Below are 18629 nucleotides of genomic sequence, written 5' to 3' on the forward strand. Positions count from 1 at the left end.
TATCTCAAAATTGTTACATAAAAAATGGAGTCAAATTTTTTGTAGAATTTCATGTCCTTAGGAGACAAATTTGTGACTAATCAAAGTTGTTTTCTAGTTTTATCCAGTCGATGGCCCTGAACTATGGAGAAATCTGTTTTCAAAAATGTATGATAGAATTATAAAATATACAGTTAGTGAATGAAAGCACCCAAAAGTCTCACTTTTTTTCTTTTCTTTTTTTTACACTTATTTGGTTTATTCTTTACACTTGCACATAAAGAATGTCGCTGTCAAACCTTATTCCATGGACACTGTATTGCTACTCAGACATATAAGTCCTTCTGTATCAGGCTTTCATAGATGGGTGGATGACAAAGATATGAAGACATGAGTTGAATACAACACGGTGAAAAAAGCCTTTTTTAAAAGTTTTATTTGGATTGTATGATTATCGAAAGGCTGACAAACTAAATTTAGATTTTTATTTACAGTAGCTCAAAAAGAACTGGTAAGGGCCAAACACATGGCCCTGAGCTGCTCCAAGTTGGTAAAATTATCTCTACACAATTTCAGGTTTGTCTGCAAAGAAGGCCAAATCTCCAAAAATTAGCTATACAAAAAACATATATCTTTACAGATATACCCAATTCAAACATATCCAATTCAATCTGATTATTTTTAAAATTTAAAGTGCCTGTTTTTATGTGCAGTTCCATCTGAACCTTACACAAACAGACATAAACATGTAGTGAATAAATTAATTTTCAGTTTTTTGTTTTTTTTTTGCACCAAAGAGTTAATAATAAACACGTTTTCACTGAGACTCTTTAAATGTGTATACATTCGAAATTTAAAATTGACTTTATTGTGACTGCATACAAAATAGACCAGCAAATACTGCAGTAAGCATATTGCGAGGTAACGCAAAAGAACATTTTCTCCCCATGTCCCCTAGAGGGCTCCGTAGGAGAGAGCCCAGACTGCTGGAGTCATAATTTTCTTCGAGCGGCAGGCAGTAGACCCGAGTCGTATCGGTCTCCTCTCATTAGTGACATAAACATGAATTTCATGGCCATACTAGAGCAACATAGAGCTGGCAACTTTTTTCACAAAAAAGAACTCGCCATTACTAACGTCGAATGAGGACGACGAAACGGGTAAGTCAAACAACTGTTCAGTCAAGTCAATGAATTGTGTGGCATATAAAATAATGTTTTATTTTAATCATTTTATTTGATTAAAATAAACTGAAATATTTTTATGACGCTTTGCCCCTAGCGTCATGGGGAACTCCAGGCCTCGAGGGCTGGTCTCCTGCAACTTTTAGATGCGTCTCTTCTTCAACACACCTGAGGCAAATAATGAGGTCGTTAGCAGGACTCTGGAGAACTTGACTGCACTTAGGAGGTGATTCAGCTGTTGGATTCAAGTGTGTTGGACCAGGGAGACATCCAAGAGTTGCAGGACATCAGCCCTCGAGGACCAGGATTGCCCACCCCTGCCCTAGACTCTCTTCTAGTCAGAGGAAAGCTACGTCTCCAGAGTGGACAGGTAAGATTATTTATTGAGTCAATATTATTAGGATTAATATAATCGAGAGCATGGTATAGAACTGCTTTTAATGAAAAGTGTCGTGAGATGCTAGATGATTCAGCTCATTGAAAATGAACTGTCAAATCCAAGGCCATAGCACTCTAATGGGCCTCGTAACCAGAACCCATAAGTGACTGTTTCCCTGCAGAGGAAACGGATGATAGTGTTATAAGTTCAATACTTTTTATTTTATTTTATTTTAATTTGATATTTAATATTTTAATATTTACTCTAATTTCATGTTCATATCTGAAAGCTCATTTGAACATAAACTATATCTTCTGATATTGTTGAAAAGGATGTGTGGTGAAGAATATTGTTCATGTTGAAATACATCTGCATTGTGAAGCAACTCTTGCCTTCATTGAATTGGAAATATTTTAGAAAAAATACACTAAATTTCAACACTTTGCAGAACAGTGCGTGCATCACTGTAGGCTTAACATGTATGATTATAATTGTAACGTAATGGAACTATTTTATGTGTAGGGTTACGTCTGAGTAGAACCGGGAAGTGACGTACACACTTGAGAGATTTTAGAGCTGACAACACACTGTTCTGCACCCTGAATATGTTAGTGTTATATTCAACATTAAAGACATTTAAGCGCTATACCGGTGACGTCCTTGACTCCGCATAAGACTAAAATAATCACATGATTTTAATAATAATAATAGGTCACTATCTAAAGTGGGCGAGCACGTTGCAAAAATAGAGGTTGGAGTTGAAGGAAATCTCTGTATAAACATTTTGCTGCAGATGTCTCATCCTTGGAACAGTGATCCATAAAAAGACAGCTCCATGCCTCCGATGTGACCTCTAAAGGTGAGATTTGACTCTACTGTGGGTAAATTGCAAAAGCTAGATGATTTAAATAAACTTGGGCTTCTTCTCTGGTAACCTTGGTGGGTGTTCTGCCGTGTCAGAGCAGCAATTTGTGTCAGCCAGGCAGATGTTCAGTGTTGAATTCAGCATTAGGAACATGACATTGCTTTATAATAAATAAATTAAAGTCAGTTTTAAGAGAAACGTGACAGGTGCTTATGATCATACACCACTATATTGTAATTAGACAAAATAGTCTTGGTTGACAAAAATGTATCGCTACAGAGTTCTCATTGTACCTTAACTCTGTAGAGGGGTTCACTGACTGCATGCGTTACAATGTAGTTAGTTTTTTTTATGTAACTACGTTGTAGTTAAATACAACTACAACACTTGATTCCAGCCTGGTTTCAGTGAAGAGTTCTGCCATGAGCTCTTCCTAGATAGATTCACCTTGAAGATGATGACGAGAGAAACTGAAACTACGAAGCATAAACCTCCATCACCTGGCATTTCCTATTTAGCCGAAGGTCACTGTACGCACATGGAGACAAAGGGCGACTGAAGGAGCTTTAGGTATTCTGTGAACATTCTGCAAACGGCCGAGAGACAGAGTAAAGAAATACTGCTTTTGCTTGGCTGAATGTGTATAAAGCACATCGGCTAAATAGAAAAATGTTGTGGTTCATATTATTACACCAGACAAAGCAGCTTTTCTTGGCGTTTGGATATAGTTAAACTCTTCCTTTACATTAATAAGTATAGCTAGTAAAACTACAATTTTACTAGCTGGTTGTTAGAGTATTGTGAACTGGAGATGCACCGATCCGATATTAATGTCTGTATCGGAACGACTGTTGAATAAAATTTTAGGTGGAGTATCAGTGACAGGGCGGCCGAACCGTAGAGAGGTGGTTCTTGAAGTAAAAAGAATAACTGTTATTATCTCAGTAGCTTCCAACATTTAGTTTCAATTACAAGTCGACCATTTTAACATTGCGAAGCATGTTGCAGTGAAAACTAATGACGAGCAGCTCCGCTTTCACGGCCAATTATTCACTTGATTATGATGTCGACTGCAGCCTTCAGGACTTTTAAGTAATGCAGGCTTTAATTATTGTCGTGGGACAGCTCAAGGTTTACTCTAGAAACCACTAGGTCAGAAATGTATTGATATTATACAACATGTGAGCCTCTGGCAGGCATATATAATGTTCAGGCGACCAGTGAGGTGGCATAAATGGATAAATCATGTAATTAAAGAATTGTATAAATGGATACTGTCATGAGATACTAAGTCTACCATCCTTGTAATGCCCTTCTCAATGACTCATTAGATTTATGGACTTACACTGTTGGTGGAAGAGAGCTATTTTAAGACTGTGGGACAGATACTAATATTCATCCACATCTGTACTACTGAAGACGTATGGCTTCCATATCTGGCCCAATGAAATCTGAAGGAATAAATATCTGGAAGAATCTGGTGTGGCTGCAGATAAGGATCAAGATAGAAGGCAAAAATGTAAAGCTATGAAGCATTCATTGAATAAAAATTTAGAATATTTGTAACTTGGACTTTTCTGATTTCTTAATTGCATCATCTGGAGGCAAAAAATTATTTAGAGTTTGATGAGTTTCATTACATTTCTATATCAAGATAATATTGCATTCTGAATTTGTCCTTGTAACAGTTTCTTGATTTCATTACGTGGAAATAAAAATATCTTGTTTTTTTTAGAATATATACTTATTTTACTATCTTGAGATAAGAAGACCCCTGAGTGTGATTTATTCTGAAAACGGCTTAATTATTCTAAAGTAACATGATCACAAGCTCACATCCTGGTAACAGTAGCTACAGTTTCTTTGACCATGTGTTTACGCAATTTGACATTTTGAAAATCACTTCACTTAATGGAACTCTTGTATTTGATTAAAAGTTTTGGTGCTAGGATGAGATGGTTTTTTGGCCGTGTTGCAATTGGTTTATTTTGCAAAATTGCACTTTGATTTTAATTGCGTTTCTCATTAAACAGAAACGCCGCATATGGGAAATTGTGTTTTACTGACATTAGGGCCAACATTGACAATTTTGCAAACATTTATAAAAACCACCATTTCAAATTCCGATTTCCTTTTCTAAACTGATTAATCAACAAAAACCATTAGACACTTGAATAGAATGGTTCTGTTTGGATATTCACTTGGTCCGACTGTAGTTTAGCAGAAGATGGACTGTAAATAGTTGGTCTCCATGACAACTGACTGGTAACTTTACCACTGCATTTGTGGTGCAAACACCTCCCGGCCTGTTCAATTTGTGCCAACTCGTTGAATTATTTAATCACCCATAACTGGTTTGCCTCATCAGAGCATTCCTTTTGAGTCCTTTTGAGTTTATTAATAAGGAAAAAGTTTGTCACCTTTGAAAGCGCTTGGAGAAATGTATTCCTTGACATACGCAACACACACATTTGCTGTCCCAGTTTGTCAAAGAGCCCTTGCTAATTAGATTGCAACACATGCTCCTATGCTAACCCGTTCAGGGTTTTTGTTGCTGTAAAATCACCCTACCCCTGAAACAGATCTGCCTTCCTCCATCCAGATCTCACCGCAGGAGCTGATACAAAGTATCAACTCCTGCATTTGCGACTTTACGGCTCCACCGGGCTCCGTGTCGGCTTTATGGCGAATAAGGTCTCGCCCTACATTCTCTTAACAAATGCAGCTGAATATATTACTGTGGTGGGCTCGACACGCTTCTGACCTGTTACTCACTTTGCCACCTATTAGAAGAGAAGCCACAAAAATGCTTCTTTATTTTATCGTAGAAGACCTTTTTTTATGCAAATATTTTGATAACAGTGTGCAGGTCTGACTGATTTGTGCTGTGTGAGATTCTTTCTGAATTTGTCTCATTCATTTGAAATCGAGGTTGAAACGATTAATCCGATGAATCATGGTGAATCATTTATTGTAGTAAACAAATTTAGTAACCTATTAATTGTAAACTGGCGTACAGACTGCAAAAAGTAAATTTCCTGCATAAATAATACACTCAGAGCAGTAATTGAGCCATTTTGTAAGATAAAAAACACCCTCTTCTTTAAATATGTTCTACCTAGAAATTCTCAAGTAGTTTTAGCTTCACCTGGTTGAAATTCTGTAAAAAAAAAAAGTTTTTTTTTTTTTTTACATTTCTGAAAACTGTCACAGTGTAATATGAGGCAGATAATCTGTGAAAAGGCTGATCTCCTTCACCTCCTTCCAGTACTATTACCACTGCTCCCGACCAAAATCAACCAATCAGAGCCAGCGGGAGGGTCTTAGCACTGTCAGTCAACCTTGTGTATGTTCTGCTCAGTGTACAAATGGTGGAGAGACAACTTATTGTCAAGCAAGGTATTTGCATGGAACCCAACTATTATGTCAACTCTATAAAGAAGATTGAGTGTAAATATCTAGTCAGAATTATTTGTAAAGTTTGTTGATGGGCTCAAAAGGCATATGTCCATGTACCTCCCATTAATATCAGATATTAACGGGAGGAACAAATATTAATGGGAGGTACATGGACATATTTGTACAATTTATTCATAATTTTGACCCTGTGTGAAATAGTAAAAGACCACATATTTCACCTCGTGAATCAGATTCTCTTCTACCAAAGAAACAATAACCAAGTCTTAGAGTATTTTATCTTTTTTTATTTCCAAAAGTGACTAAAATTTCTCCCGTCTAACGCGAAACATTAGGCATTCTACTGTAACATGTAACTTCAACTTCAATTGACATGTCATTCAGCTTACAAACTCTTATACTTAATATACTGCCAATATTTATCTGTGGATGAAGACAGAATACAGTGAGTTCATTCCCTGGTTTGGCAAACGGCTAATTCTGTATTTCCCTCTTCCCCCCATTTGTATTTAAAGTTCAGGATGATAACTGTTACGTCTTCATTATTTCCAGTTTTCTTCTATAAGATATTTTAATATCAATGACACCTGAGCAGCTACAAAAAACTGTTTTGAAATCATGTCTTCATTTAATAATAAAAAAAGCTCTCCAAACCAACTAAATCCTTTGTTAAATAACCAACTACACTCTACATCAAATATGTTTTTGCTACCTTTTGTTGGCAACTATTTCGACCCATTTGTCTTTTAATCCAGCCACATTGGAGAACTTGTGGATAATAACTTTCACTACAGCTCACTGGACACTCAGAAATGGCTTACTGACCCTTTCTAGGCTGATGGATGTGAATAACTTTGTTTCTAATTTGTTCTCATATTTCTCTATCTTGGTGTCCTTTGTTGCTTTTTGTGGATTTTAGCCTACTTTATGAACACTCCTTTTTGTTTTTATTTATATTGTCTTTCTAATATTCAAATTTGAAATGTGCAACAAATAAGCAAAAAAGGTAAAAATCTGCATTTTCACAGCCCTGTACATAATAGAGATGCACCGATCCCAAACTAATATTTGTATTGGTTCTGATATGAAAAGAAATTCTAGTTTGGGTATCGGAGACAATGTACCCGATCAATAAAGGCAGATCTACTCGGTCTAATTCTTGTCTTTGTGCGACTTCAGACTTCATTATTTATTTTACTTTGGCTGTTTACTGCTAATTGCACTCACAGAACAAAGTAAAGTTGTTTTGTTTTTACATATTTGACCAACCTTCTGAAGGTATTAGTGTAGCAGATTGGTGCATCCCAAATACATAACTCGACAGAAATGCATTTTTATGTGCGCTCCCTATGATTTATTCCGACTCTAAAACACACTGCTGGCTGTGTCGTAGTCCTTGCTTATATGGGACGTACTGGGCAAGGACTTTAGGTACTCCATGTGCCTCCTGGCATCCTCCTGGTTGTGTTTGATATAATACACAATGTAAGCCGTTACCATGAAGAACCAGCAGAACATTGCTACGAACATAGCCACATCCGTTGTTTTGTGGTGGAAATTGCAAAAGTTGATGCCCGAGTCCAAGACCTGGATCATGGGCTGTCCCACATACTCCTCCTGGACAGATGTGTGGCAGCTGACCTCATTGACCGTCTCCGGATCCAGCCTCAGTTCCCTCAAAACCTCCTGGAGGGAGCACTCGCAGTGCCAGGGGTTGTTGGAGAGGCGGATCCGGGCGTGCAACTTGGCGAAGGTTCCCCTTGGGAGGCCGCTGAGCTGGTTATTGGAAAGATCCAAGGTCCGCAGGCTGTCCAAAACTCCCAGGAAGGAGTCGTCGTCCACACTTTCGAGCAAGTTGTGTGATAAATCCAGCTCCCTGAGGCGCTGCAGGTCTGCGAAGGCCTCCTTCGGGATGTGCCTGATCCGGTTTGACGACAGCAAGAGAACAACGGTGTCCCTTGGCAGGTTGGCCGGGATGTTCTCCAGATTGCGCGAGGTGCACTGTACCACCATGCCACTTCTGTCTGAGCAGTGGCAGATCTTTGGGCAACCCTTCGCTGCAACAAAACAAAGTAACAGCAAAGTTCCTGCAAAGAAATAAGAACCTTGGGAAGGATGTTGTATGGAGCTTCTGCGCCTTTGAGAAACCCCCATGAGCTGTAGAGTCAAAGATCCAAAGAGTCCTTTTAAGATTCACCTGGACATTCCTTCTTTGCATACTCTCTAAATGAGAAATAAAGGAGCAACGATTGCCCCTGGGAAGAGAGTGGGAATCGCTTTGACAGGTTGAGCCATGGTTGTGACTTCAGGGTTGGTCTCCACCAACCAGAAGAAACCTGAAAATGAAAGAGACGCAAAGGGTGACAATGAATTTGTAATTCATTTTCCATGTTGAGCAAAAAAATTCTCACCATATTGTCTTTCTCCAATGGGTGGGAGAGGCCAGTAAAGTTCAGTATTATCATAATAATACCATGCTCTTTGGAAATTACATCCGATTAAATAAGGCATGGGCTCATCAATATGCAGCTGATGAACTTTAAAAACAGTGATTTGTGTTGGAGTACAAAGCTGTGGGTAATCTGTGAGATTAACCGGGACGTTTGCGACCAACGAAGGTCAGGGAGCGAATAAAATCACTACAAGGCACGCGCCTCATTTGCGAGTGTGGAGAACAGATCTGACGGAGATGATGGATGTCAAGCGAAATGATTTCACGGTGAAAATGACAAGAATATAAATGAGGTAAACGACTGATAACCAGGCAAAACACCAAGGGCTTTACAAAAGTATTCACATCCCTTCAGCCAGTTGCTGTTTGCAGAATGATTTATATGGTGATTGCCCAGGGCAGCAATAGACAGTGGAGAGGGTGAAAATATCTCTGTATTGCTCTTTGAACAGATTTTCTGTACCTTTTATGTTAAATTTTATGCCCCCTGCTGGCCACTGAGAATACAGAGACATTTTAAAGAGTGTTGCCTTGATTCGTCCATGCATGTTTGAGAAATCCTTTAATCTCCCGTGGCAACCGTTCAGCTGTACAAAACACTAGGATGGACCTAGCTCCAGCTTCAAGGACGAAGTTTCCACACTACAGAGCACCTTTCCCTCACAACTCAACTACTCAGATCCTTCAGACTAGCCAGCAGCAATTAGCAAACACCTGGTGAAACCGCACAGCTGTTGAGTTTATTACATGAGCTACGTCTCAGTGAAATGCTGGTAAAACGTTAAACAGTTTATAAGGGACCCATGTTGTGATGACTTCCTTAAGGCGGAGTTTCAGAAAGAGCAGGAGTTTCTTAAAGAGACAGAGCCCCAATTTCAAGATGTTAAATTACAAAGCCAAATTTATTTTAAGTCATATTTGATATATGTGGAGTTATGTGGCTGGAAAATGCATAATACTTCCCCCTTAATACTGAAGTAGAAAGAAAATTCTACATATTTTAACTTTTTTTCCACAAATAAAAATTTTAAGCCTGGAATGTTTTTTTTTTATTTGGCACATTTACTCTGATACCCATGAATAAAATCAAGTGCAACTAACTGTTACTAAAGTACTCTAACTAGTAAACAGATTTATGAGATAATGTGGGGGAAGGTGCTCTGGTCACTGTGGAGACATCATCATCACAGTCAAACATGCTTGTGGCAGCATCTTAACCTGGAGATGCTTTTCTTCAGCAGAGACAAGTAAGCTGGTAAGAGTTGATAGAATGATGATGATAGAATGACTTTTGACACTGTAAAATAAAATGAATAAAGGCTACAAAAGTCAAGAGCAGTCAGCTCGACAACAACCATAAACATTCATGGAGAGTTGAATAAAAGAAAAATACTTGAAAGGATGTGGGTATTTTTGCAAACCGCTTCTAAATGCATCAGAGATAATTTAGTAAAATGTGTTTTTATGGGCAAAAGTTGAAAAATGAAGCAACACAAAAAGGCTTTTTTTTAAATAAAATTTTACCTTTTCAGAATAAAAAAAAGCTTGGTCTTTACTTTTGTAGTAAAAATATGAACATGATTATTTGTTTCAGAGTAAAATTAGTTTTTAAATAAGGACACCATTGTAAAACAAAAAAAAAATGCTGTTAAAGAACATTAAAAAGACTAATATAAATCAGCCTACCTGGCAGCTCCGGATCGGCGTGCGTTCCCCAGCGGACGGTCAGCCTCCTCTCTGGGCTTGGCGCCGGTCGCTGTCCTCCTCAGGAGCTGCAGCCTCTCCGGGAGGCAGCATCCAGCTGTTTGACCTCCTGTCGGGCAGCAGCTTTGCAGCAGCGGTGCGTCTCTGGGTGGGCACATAATAGAAGCGTGTGTGTGTGTGTGTGTGTAGGTGTGCGGGAGGCAGATGGGTGTGTGTGTTGGCGCGCAGATGGGTCTCAACTCTGGCTTCCTGCAGGTTGAAACCCTGCAGCTGTGAGGCTCTTGACTTTGGCAGGAAAACGTTTCTGACAGCATCTTCATATCAGGATGGACATTTATGCTGCGGTATCAAACTTTCATAATTACATTTTTTACACATATTTAAACTACCATGTCTTGACAGTATGATATGAGACAGATAATCTGTGAATAGATCGATCTCCTCTGCGTACCTGAGCTGCTATTGCTGTCCGAAGAAATGCTCTGCTCCTGACCAAAAACAACCAATCAGAGCCAGGGGGAGGGGCTTAGCGCTTTCAATCATGCTTGACTCAACTTTGAAAATCTCAGATTCAGATTATCTTTATTGTCATTAAACTTTGCATCAGAGATGCACTAAAGAAGAAAATTACTATGCGTAATAGCTCACAAACAATATGTGTGATTTATTAAAAAACAGTCAAAAACAGTTTGAAGCTCCAAACTGTGTGAAAATATGTGTAGAGAGGATGAATTTTAAAGTGTTTGAAGATCCACAGATCATTCAAGAAACTATTATTCTTATATTAAAAAGAAAGTCAGGAAAAGTGATCAGTTTTTCCTCAAGTGGGATAACTACAGAGATAACTAACCTAGTCTATTAGCCAGTATGTGAAAGTCTTATCGTATCCTCAATGAATTTACCCGCTAATTTATCTAAATTACAACTTCAGAATTTATAAAGAAAGAAGGGATCGACAGACTTGAAAATATGTCATGTCTTTTCAGCTACGCTATCGGACTCAAAGTCAGCGCCTGCTCGATCTGCTGAAAGACACCTAAACCTTTATCCTGGAGCTTCTCTGCCTGTTTTGCTGCGCTTGCACTTTTGATTCAATGCAACCTTTCTTTCCGTTTGTAGGTTTATCTCATGCATGCTGACAGATTACGAAGTGCAAAAACAACAGAACAATAAGTACTTTGTGAGATTGGACAGAACGCGCCCCGGAGCGAAGCGGCTTTCCGTACACACCCCGTTAGAATAAATCTATAGCTGTCCTGTTCTCATGCTTCTGTCTATGACTGATTGTTCTTCCTCTCACTCTTCACAAACTTTGATTACAGCCGTCAATGTTTATGAATACTGCTCTACCAAACGCCTTCGAAGGCATACCTGCATATTAAAAGCAGGCAGCGCTTCTCGAAGCATTAGCATGATTAAGCCTTGTCAGTTTTCTGAAAGACATTGTTGGCGTTCCAGTGGCTGGACACCAGCTGTTTCTTCTTGCCACTGGTTGCCCTGGTTTGATCATTGATCAGTTTAACTCCTCCTGTCAGACTCCTGGCTAACTTCCAGCAGCTCATCTCAGATAAATTCATATGCCGCCACCCCGCCGGATCACAAGAATTTGGAGCTGAGCCAGTCCAGTCCAGTGTTTTTCAGCAGAGTAATCTCTGTAATACTAGGTAATGTATGAAATGTGTTTGCGGTATGAGCAATGAATCATGGCAGATCGCATTATTTCCCCTGGACAAAGAGGCTGTCTTCGTTCTACCCTCTCTATTGACTTTCTGCAGTCACTTTGTGAAAGCAGCTCCCCTCCAACGAATGTTGACCTCTTTAGGGGTCTATTAAAGCACGGCTGCTGCAGAGCTCGACTGACATTGGGTTTTTTGCTCACTCTGCTTTGGCCCGAGAGGGAGGACGCCAAACGTTTCATCATTGTGATCCCTTACCCTCCCCCAACATCCAAAAGGACTTGGTGACTGAAGAAGCCACTGGATATACGGCACGTTAAAGTAGAATTTGCAACCATTGAATTTTTTCAATACAAGTTTTGCTATTGTGTCCTATGAAAAACATAGGAATTTTTAGACCAAACGATGACAGCCAGTAATATACCTGGAAATAAAAAGTACTACTCAGCGAAAATGTAAGGCTGTGACATCAATACTCTAAACAAGACCAAAAACAGTCGACTCTTTAAAACAAGATATACGATTTTGAAATTATTTAGCCAACATCTGGAAAAAATATTTAATCAAAAACCATATCTGAGATGAACATCTATTTAAATAAGGTGCATTACTTATTGATGTAAAAAAAAAAAAAACCAAGGTCAGTAGGGGGCAACATTATGCTAAGCCAGCCTACAGCCCACCAGAAGTTATTAGTAGAAGAAGCAGCTTCTGTCAAAGCATGAATGTATTTGGCAATTACATAGATGCATGGCACCGCTCAGGAAAGTAGCACGGCTTGATATGTAGTCATATGAGACTAAAATTAAAAGTTTTTGTTTTAAATATGTGTGTGTGTATAAGCAAAACACCTAAAACAAAAAACAGAGGGATCAACCTCATAGCGAAAAGTGGTGGCGGCAGAATGATGCTGCGGGGATGTTTGAAGAGAATGGAAACGTAGCGGGTGGTGCTCTCTACAGAAGGGTGAGACATGCAGCTTTTTATCCGATATAAAAACAACTCTTATTAGGGATTTTAAGAAAAGATGCCATCCCTATGGTTAAAAAATGGTGGTGGCAGCGTTATGCTGTGGGGATGTTTGTCTGCAAACAAGGAGGAACGTGTGTTGTGGATCGATGCTATATAAATAAATTGAACTGAATGGATCTAAAGGGTGGGCAGGTATTGTATCGTTGATCATTTATTGTGATGAGTTTCTTATGATAAGACATTGATTTGTTGTTGATAGGATAAACTCCAATTAATGATGTTTAAAACCCCTAAAACTCTCCATATTGTCAGGATTGTTATTTTTGCCCCTTTTTCCTCAACTGTTTGCTCAATAAAGGTCATATCAATTCATTTAAAAATATTAAATGCAGTTACTGTGAGCACTTTAGTGACACAAATCACACTTCTTTAAGTGTCATTTGCTGTCCTAAAGAATGATATTGCAAATGTTTTTGTTTTTTTTCTAAGAGTATTATTTGTGTTTGTGGGGCAATGATTGCTGTATCAGCCATGCGGTTGCCTAAAATAGAAGTAGCTCTTATCACTTTTATCGTTATCACAATACTACCACAAAATATCACGATACGGTGGACCCTCGCCCGTTTCCAGACTCATCGATTCAGATTTGTCTTTGGGATGTAACTCCAAATTATTAGAAGGAAATTTGCATATTTACATTTTCTTTTTAGAGCACATTTAAAATATTTCAAAGACAACGCAGCTTAGGAAGCTGGAATACCTGCATACATTCTGCAGTAGTGCTAAGGCTGTTTCCACTGTGGGTATTATTGCATATTAATGTACAGTTTTTAGAGTGGTCCCTGTTTGCGTGATTACTGGGAATCCTCTGCGTAATAAACATTAATACTAAATGTTCCAAAGTTCAAGGACTGCCAGTGCTTTTATGAAACAGTAAATTTCTCGCTCTGTTTACTTTAAAATCTTCAAAACAACTTTTAGAGCTTTGCTTTCTTTATTGCTTTGACATCAGTCCTCTGCCTGACGAAGAAGGTTGTCACTAAGTAGCTTCTGGCACTGATGAGTGAAAGCGTGGAGCTGCTCCAACTCCTACTCAGAGCCAACACCAGGCCAACTTTCAAGGCAAATGTAGCAAAGCGTTTGCCTTTGGATGGCTGGAAGAAACAGGTGATTCATACTAGTGTTGTTGAGAATCGGTTAGTAAGGAGACGCCTATCTGAGCTGAGTTAAAATAATGAATGTTTACTTTGTGAATTGAGGTTCTTGACATTTCTGCCAAAAGGAGACGACATAGTTGCACCATTATCTCCTGCATTTACCAGATAACTGCTTTTATTTTCACTTAAATGTGCTTTATACCTGTGGTTGTATGTTGGTTTAAAATACAAAAAGACAGAGTAAAAGGCAATGTACTTCAATGTACATGTGCGCGTCATCATTTATGACTATTTTCTGCTACACAGCCCCCACACCACTTGTCATTCTGATTAAACCGTCATTTTGTTTTCACTGAACAAAAAACCCTTTCTGTGTCTTGACGAGAAAAATGTGCCTTCAGTTCACTTGGAAAGGGTTTTATTTCCTTATGCTTTTTTTTTCTAAATGTTTGACTTGTTTGGGCTTGTACATAAAATCGTCTGAGTATTTTTGTGTTTTTTCCATAAAAGTATTCTGTATTTTCAGTTGCTGGGTTTGCACAATAAACCTCAGCTACAATTCATTTATTTGTGAGATAAATGTAATTTCTGTGTAGTTTTTTCCATTATTTTTACTTTAGCTTTAGTTGATGCTCCTTCTCCTCAACAAAGCCTTACTGTTTGCTCAGTATGAGCCATTTTGATGAACATTTTCTTCTCTCCAGAAACTTTCCTTGAGTGTGCCAGATTGCTTTCCCCCTCTCCTCTCCCGCAGCGTTTTCAGTCTCCTTCACACCGTTTGCTCCCCTCTTGACATCAGTTTGCAGGGAAAATGAGAAACATTGGCCTCAATTTGCGACACATCACTACCTGTGCACTGGCAGGTTAAATTCCCAAACCTCTGACCCGAATGTTTAACAAAGAAAACGCTCCTTTTGTCTTTTTCTCCGGGGAGAATGTGTGGGCAAAATCATTAAGGGACCAAAACGCAGAAAGGACTTTTTGCAACTCATTTAAATAAAAAAAAAAATAAATAAAAAAATCAACTGGATTATTCTGTACCGGGTAAGGTCGGTATTCTTTGCATATTGTTGCCCTTTTTTAGTGAAGACATAAAGAGAAAATGATTAGGGTTATAATAATATAATAATAATCCGACTACAGGTGAGATTCTTCTCCCTTGAGGCCAAATTATGTTTAATTCAAGTTCAAGTTGATTCAAATAAGCAATAACAACTCAGTTGTTATTGTTGTATGTGCCATTAGCATAAATATTTTTGTGATGAATTTTTACTTGTTGAGATACAAAAATTTGTAGTAAGATTTTAGCTTATTACCTTGCTGTTAGCTTAATTAGTATTTACAGTGAACCCCTGTCGCCCCCAGAGAAAAACAAATCTCAGAAGGAAAAAATTTAAACTTTATTTGATTTTTATTCTTACCAACACTTTTAAATTAAAAGCTATGCAATTACTCACAACTAATATAGATCTGCACATGGCAAATAAATCAATTGAAAATAGTTACAAAGTTCCATCACCCAACCTTCTTCCCCCCCAAACTGCAATACACATGAACAAAACTAACAAAAAAATCTGATGAATCTTTTTTTTTTCCAGCCGTTACTTCCACTCTAAATGTTGATAAAATAAAAGCATTTTCAACAGGCTACACAGCTCTTCTGTATCTACCAAGCAAATAAAGAAATAACCGATTAAATAATTGCACATTGCACATTATTATTGCATTAGTTGCAGTTTGTTTCAAAGTTGTGGCATATACACAAATGTAAATACAATTTTCAAACACTGAGTAACACATGAATACTGATGTTATTGAACTCGCACTGCCGTGACTTAGCCTTACAACTTAATAGCTATGCTTTGCAATCAGTTTCAAAATATACAACAAAACCATTTGTTTAATGCACACTCAGCTGTGATAGAAACAGCTAATCAGTACTGATTGTTAAAGCGAACATTTCAATCGTACACATGCACTAAAAACCGTTGTAAAAAAAAAAAGCCACATCAGCCTCCAGGGTATTCTCTGTTTACGTGTAACGCAAAAAGAAATCCCTGTCTGGTATTAGCAAACTGTCCTAAAAACATAATTTCTTTTTTTTAAAAGATTAGACAAACATTCCCACTTAAATACAAGAAATTACAAGAAAAATGAAAAGAAACACAAATCCATTCAAGACTACCACGACTACTTGATTAAACATTAAAAAAATAAAGAGTTATTGCAGAATAATCATTGACTGTGTATCTTTTAGTAGATTTAAACAGTATTTGGTCCATGTACATAGTCACATTTTGTTATCAAAGCACTGAAGATTGAGAGGAAAAGTGAGTTTGGAAAATAATGTTTCGAGCTGGACATTACTTTTAGTTCTCTGGCAACTTGGCATAACTACTACCAATGATGACAAGTAAGGCAGCTAACAGATTGCTGTCAAAATACTTTCAAAATTTGTCAGTATTTGATCTGATGCTGTAGTATTCACTAGAATATTAAACTTGTAAAAGACAAAAATCCAAACTTAGGTTTAAATGTAGACCTTTCTGGGTTTTAATCAAGAAACATAATAACAATGCCAGTGCTAACTATTCTGCTAGCTGGCCATCAGAGGAAAATTTTTCAAGGAGTGAAATTGCTTTAGAAACATTAATGCTGATTATTATTATTATATGATGGTAGAAGAAAACTTTTAAAACAAATTTTACAAGTTACAAGTTTTAGAATTTGGACTTTCCTGGCTTTAGCTTAGTCACAGCCAGTTTAAACTAGCCAGCCAACAGAGACATTTTTCTAGCAAGCGTTGATGTTATTTTGGAAAGTTATTAATATTAATTTTGTTCATATAATTCACAAAATGTAACTATCAGAACTTTTAATGGATTTTAATTTAAAATTTTTCTAAATAAAAGTGCAACAAACTTGGAGCTAAAGCTAATTTTAATTTCTATGGTAGCCAATAAGCACTAATGTTGTTTAAGAATGGTGATGACTTTTAATATGCTGTTTAATTAGTTAAAAATATTCGCAAAACTGTAACAACTTATGAAAATTCAAAAATTTCTTATGATGGATTTATTCCACTCCCACTATCCCTAACAACCATTCATATTAAAGGAAATGATTCATATTCAGTGTGATGCTTGACTAGTTTAAAATAAAAAGTGATCACAGAAATTCAATAGCTTATAAAACATTAAATTACAGTTTCTGGCTTTCAGACTTGGTGTTGGGTAGCCTAACATTAGTTAGCCTAAAAATAATTAGATGTAGATTAATACATTTGATAGCCATTTTCTATTTCCGGTGTAATACCAATTTAGCTGAGAGCTAGCAGTGACTGATGTAGCAGTAACAGTGTTCCCAAAGGGTCAGATTTTTATTTTTGTAATAAATTTACCACTAGAAATAAAACGATATTGGTGTGTGTAGGAATAAATCTACTGCAAATGCAAAGCGTTTGTGTTAGAGTTGATGTGCTTCAACAACAACATTCAAGAATTGTTCAATGCTGAACTGAGCTTAGCACAGAAGCCCTAAAAGGAGATCACCCAAGTTGTTTAGCATCTGTAGAGCATCCTGAACTATTATCATATTCAAAGGATAGTTGAATTACTTAAGTTGACCAAATATCACCCACACCTCCTTCTCATATTAGGTACAATACAGCAAAAACAAACTTAACTTAGCGAACAAAAAAAATATATGTGCATCACAACACTATAGATAAATACATCTTGGCTTAATGAAAAACCAGCAAAGCAGAAATTGTCATCCAACTTGTCCTTTACAAAAACAATTAAGTTGCCGACGTGGTTGTGACAATGAAAAGACATTCAAAACTAAAGCGTCAAATCAACTGCGTGACGATGACAAAACATGACAAGATGAACAATCGTGAAAAAGAGACTGAGTGGTCACGTCCGCCCAGGCCCTGTGGGTTCCCCCCAAATGAACCCCTGAACATTCCTTGGCCCCAAAAGTACCATGTGTCCAAACATTTAAGCCTCTTCAAAGTTGGCCGAAAAACCCTAAACGTTTGGACAGCACCTGACTTTGAAGTCCAACTAATCCTCCCACACCAGAGGCAGTCCAGAGTAAAGTGTTGAGTAGTCTATTGCATGAGCGCCGCGTAGTCGACTTATGTGACAAGTCACAATAGTCCTTGTACAAAAGAAAACATAAGGTAGTAAACAATCATAAAAATTTTCCCGTCAGTGTTTTAAGTCACTGATTTTCACTAATTCTCATCCATGCATCTACAGTATATAACTACGATTAATCGGTTTTCAGAGGAGGCGATGTTGGAAAGTTGTTCTGTCTGGGCGGGGAGTAGGACTGGACGTGAACGGTCGAAAATGCTGCAAAAGTTTATGGAAAAGAAACGGGGTCACAAAGATATGACAACAACATTACATGAAGCACAAACACGGAGCAGGTTTGTTTTTTGTTTTTTTTCTACTCAAATACGCAACAACACAACACTGAACACATGCAGTATAATCAATATTGTAAATAGAGGAAATTAACATGAGAAGGGAGGCTGGAGGAGTGATGCCATTGGCTTCAAAGGGTCATGTGATGCTGCAAAGAGTCTTGGGCAGAGATTTGACAAGGAACAGTCCAAATTTTTTATTTTTTTTTTACTTTTGAAACTATGTAATTAAGCTCGAGTCATTTGGCTACATCCCACCACACACTCTGCCGATAGCATCACTGAGCAGCTGTTTAGTAATATACAGATACCTACGTTCTACAGAAATCTTCAGTCGTTTGCTAATACTTTTTAAATGTTGTTCTATGACGCAGCAATGAAAGATATTTAGAAAAGCAATAGACGAAAA

The 18629-nt window shown here is 37.7% G+C and overlaps 1 protein-coding gene and 1 long non-coding RNA gene across 2 annotated transcripts; one reads left to right on the forward strand and one right to left on the reverse strand.

Moving 5' to 3' along the window:
- The first annotated feature begins 7107 nt into the window (after positions 1-7107).
- Positions 7108-17975, forward strand: LOC106962501 (uncharacterized). The gene is made up of 3 exons (XR_001427983.1): positions 7108-7121; positions 9529-9537; positions 16215-17975. It is a non-coding gene; the product is annotated as an uncharacterized LOC106962501 (long non-coding RNA).
- On the reverse strand, positions 7132-10161 carry LOC106962499 (leucine-rich repeat-containing protein 3-like). Its single transcript, XM_015056958.1, has 2 exons — positions 9963-10161; positions 7132-8160 (listed from the first exon to the last, which is right to left on the reverse strand). Exon 2 carries the CDS (start codon positions 7976-7978, stop codon positions 7190-7192), a length of 789 nt encoding a protein of 262 aa, XP_014912444.1. The 5' UTR covers positions 7979-8160; positions 9963-10161; the 3' UTR covers positions 7132-7189.
- Positions 17976-18629: the final 654 nt, after the last annotated feature.

Source organism: Poecilia latipinna, unplaced genomic scaffold (genome assembly GCF_001443285.1).
Source record: "Poecilia latipinna isolate Pla-1442-1.1 unplaced genomic scaffold, P_latipinna-1.0 Scaffold1421, whole genome shotgun sequence".
NCBI classification, from domain to species: domain Eukaryota; kingdom Metazoa; phylum Chordata; class Actinopteri; order Cyprinodontiformes; family Poeciliidae; genus Poecilia; species Poecilia latipinna.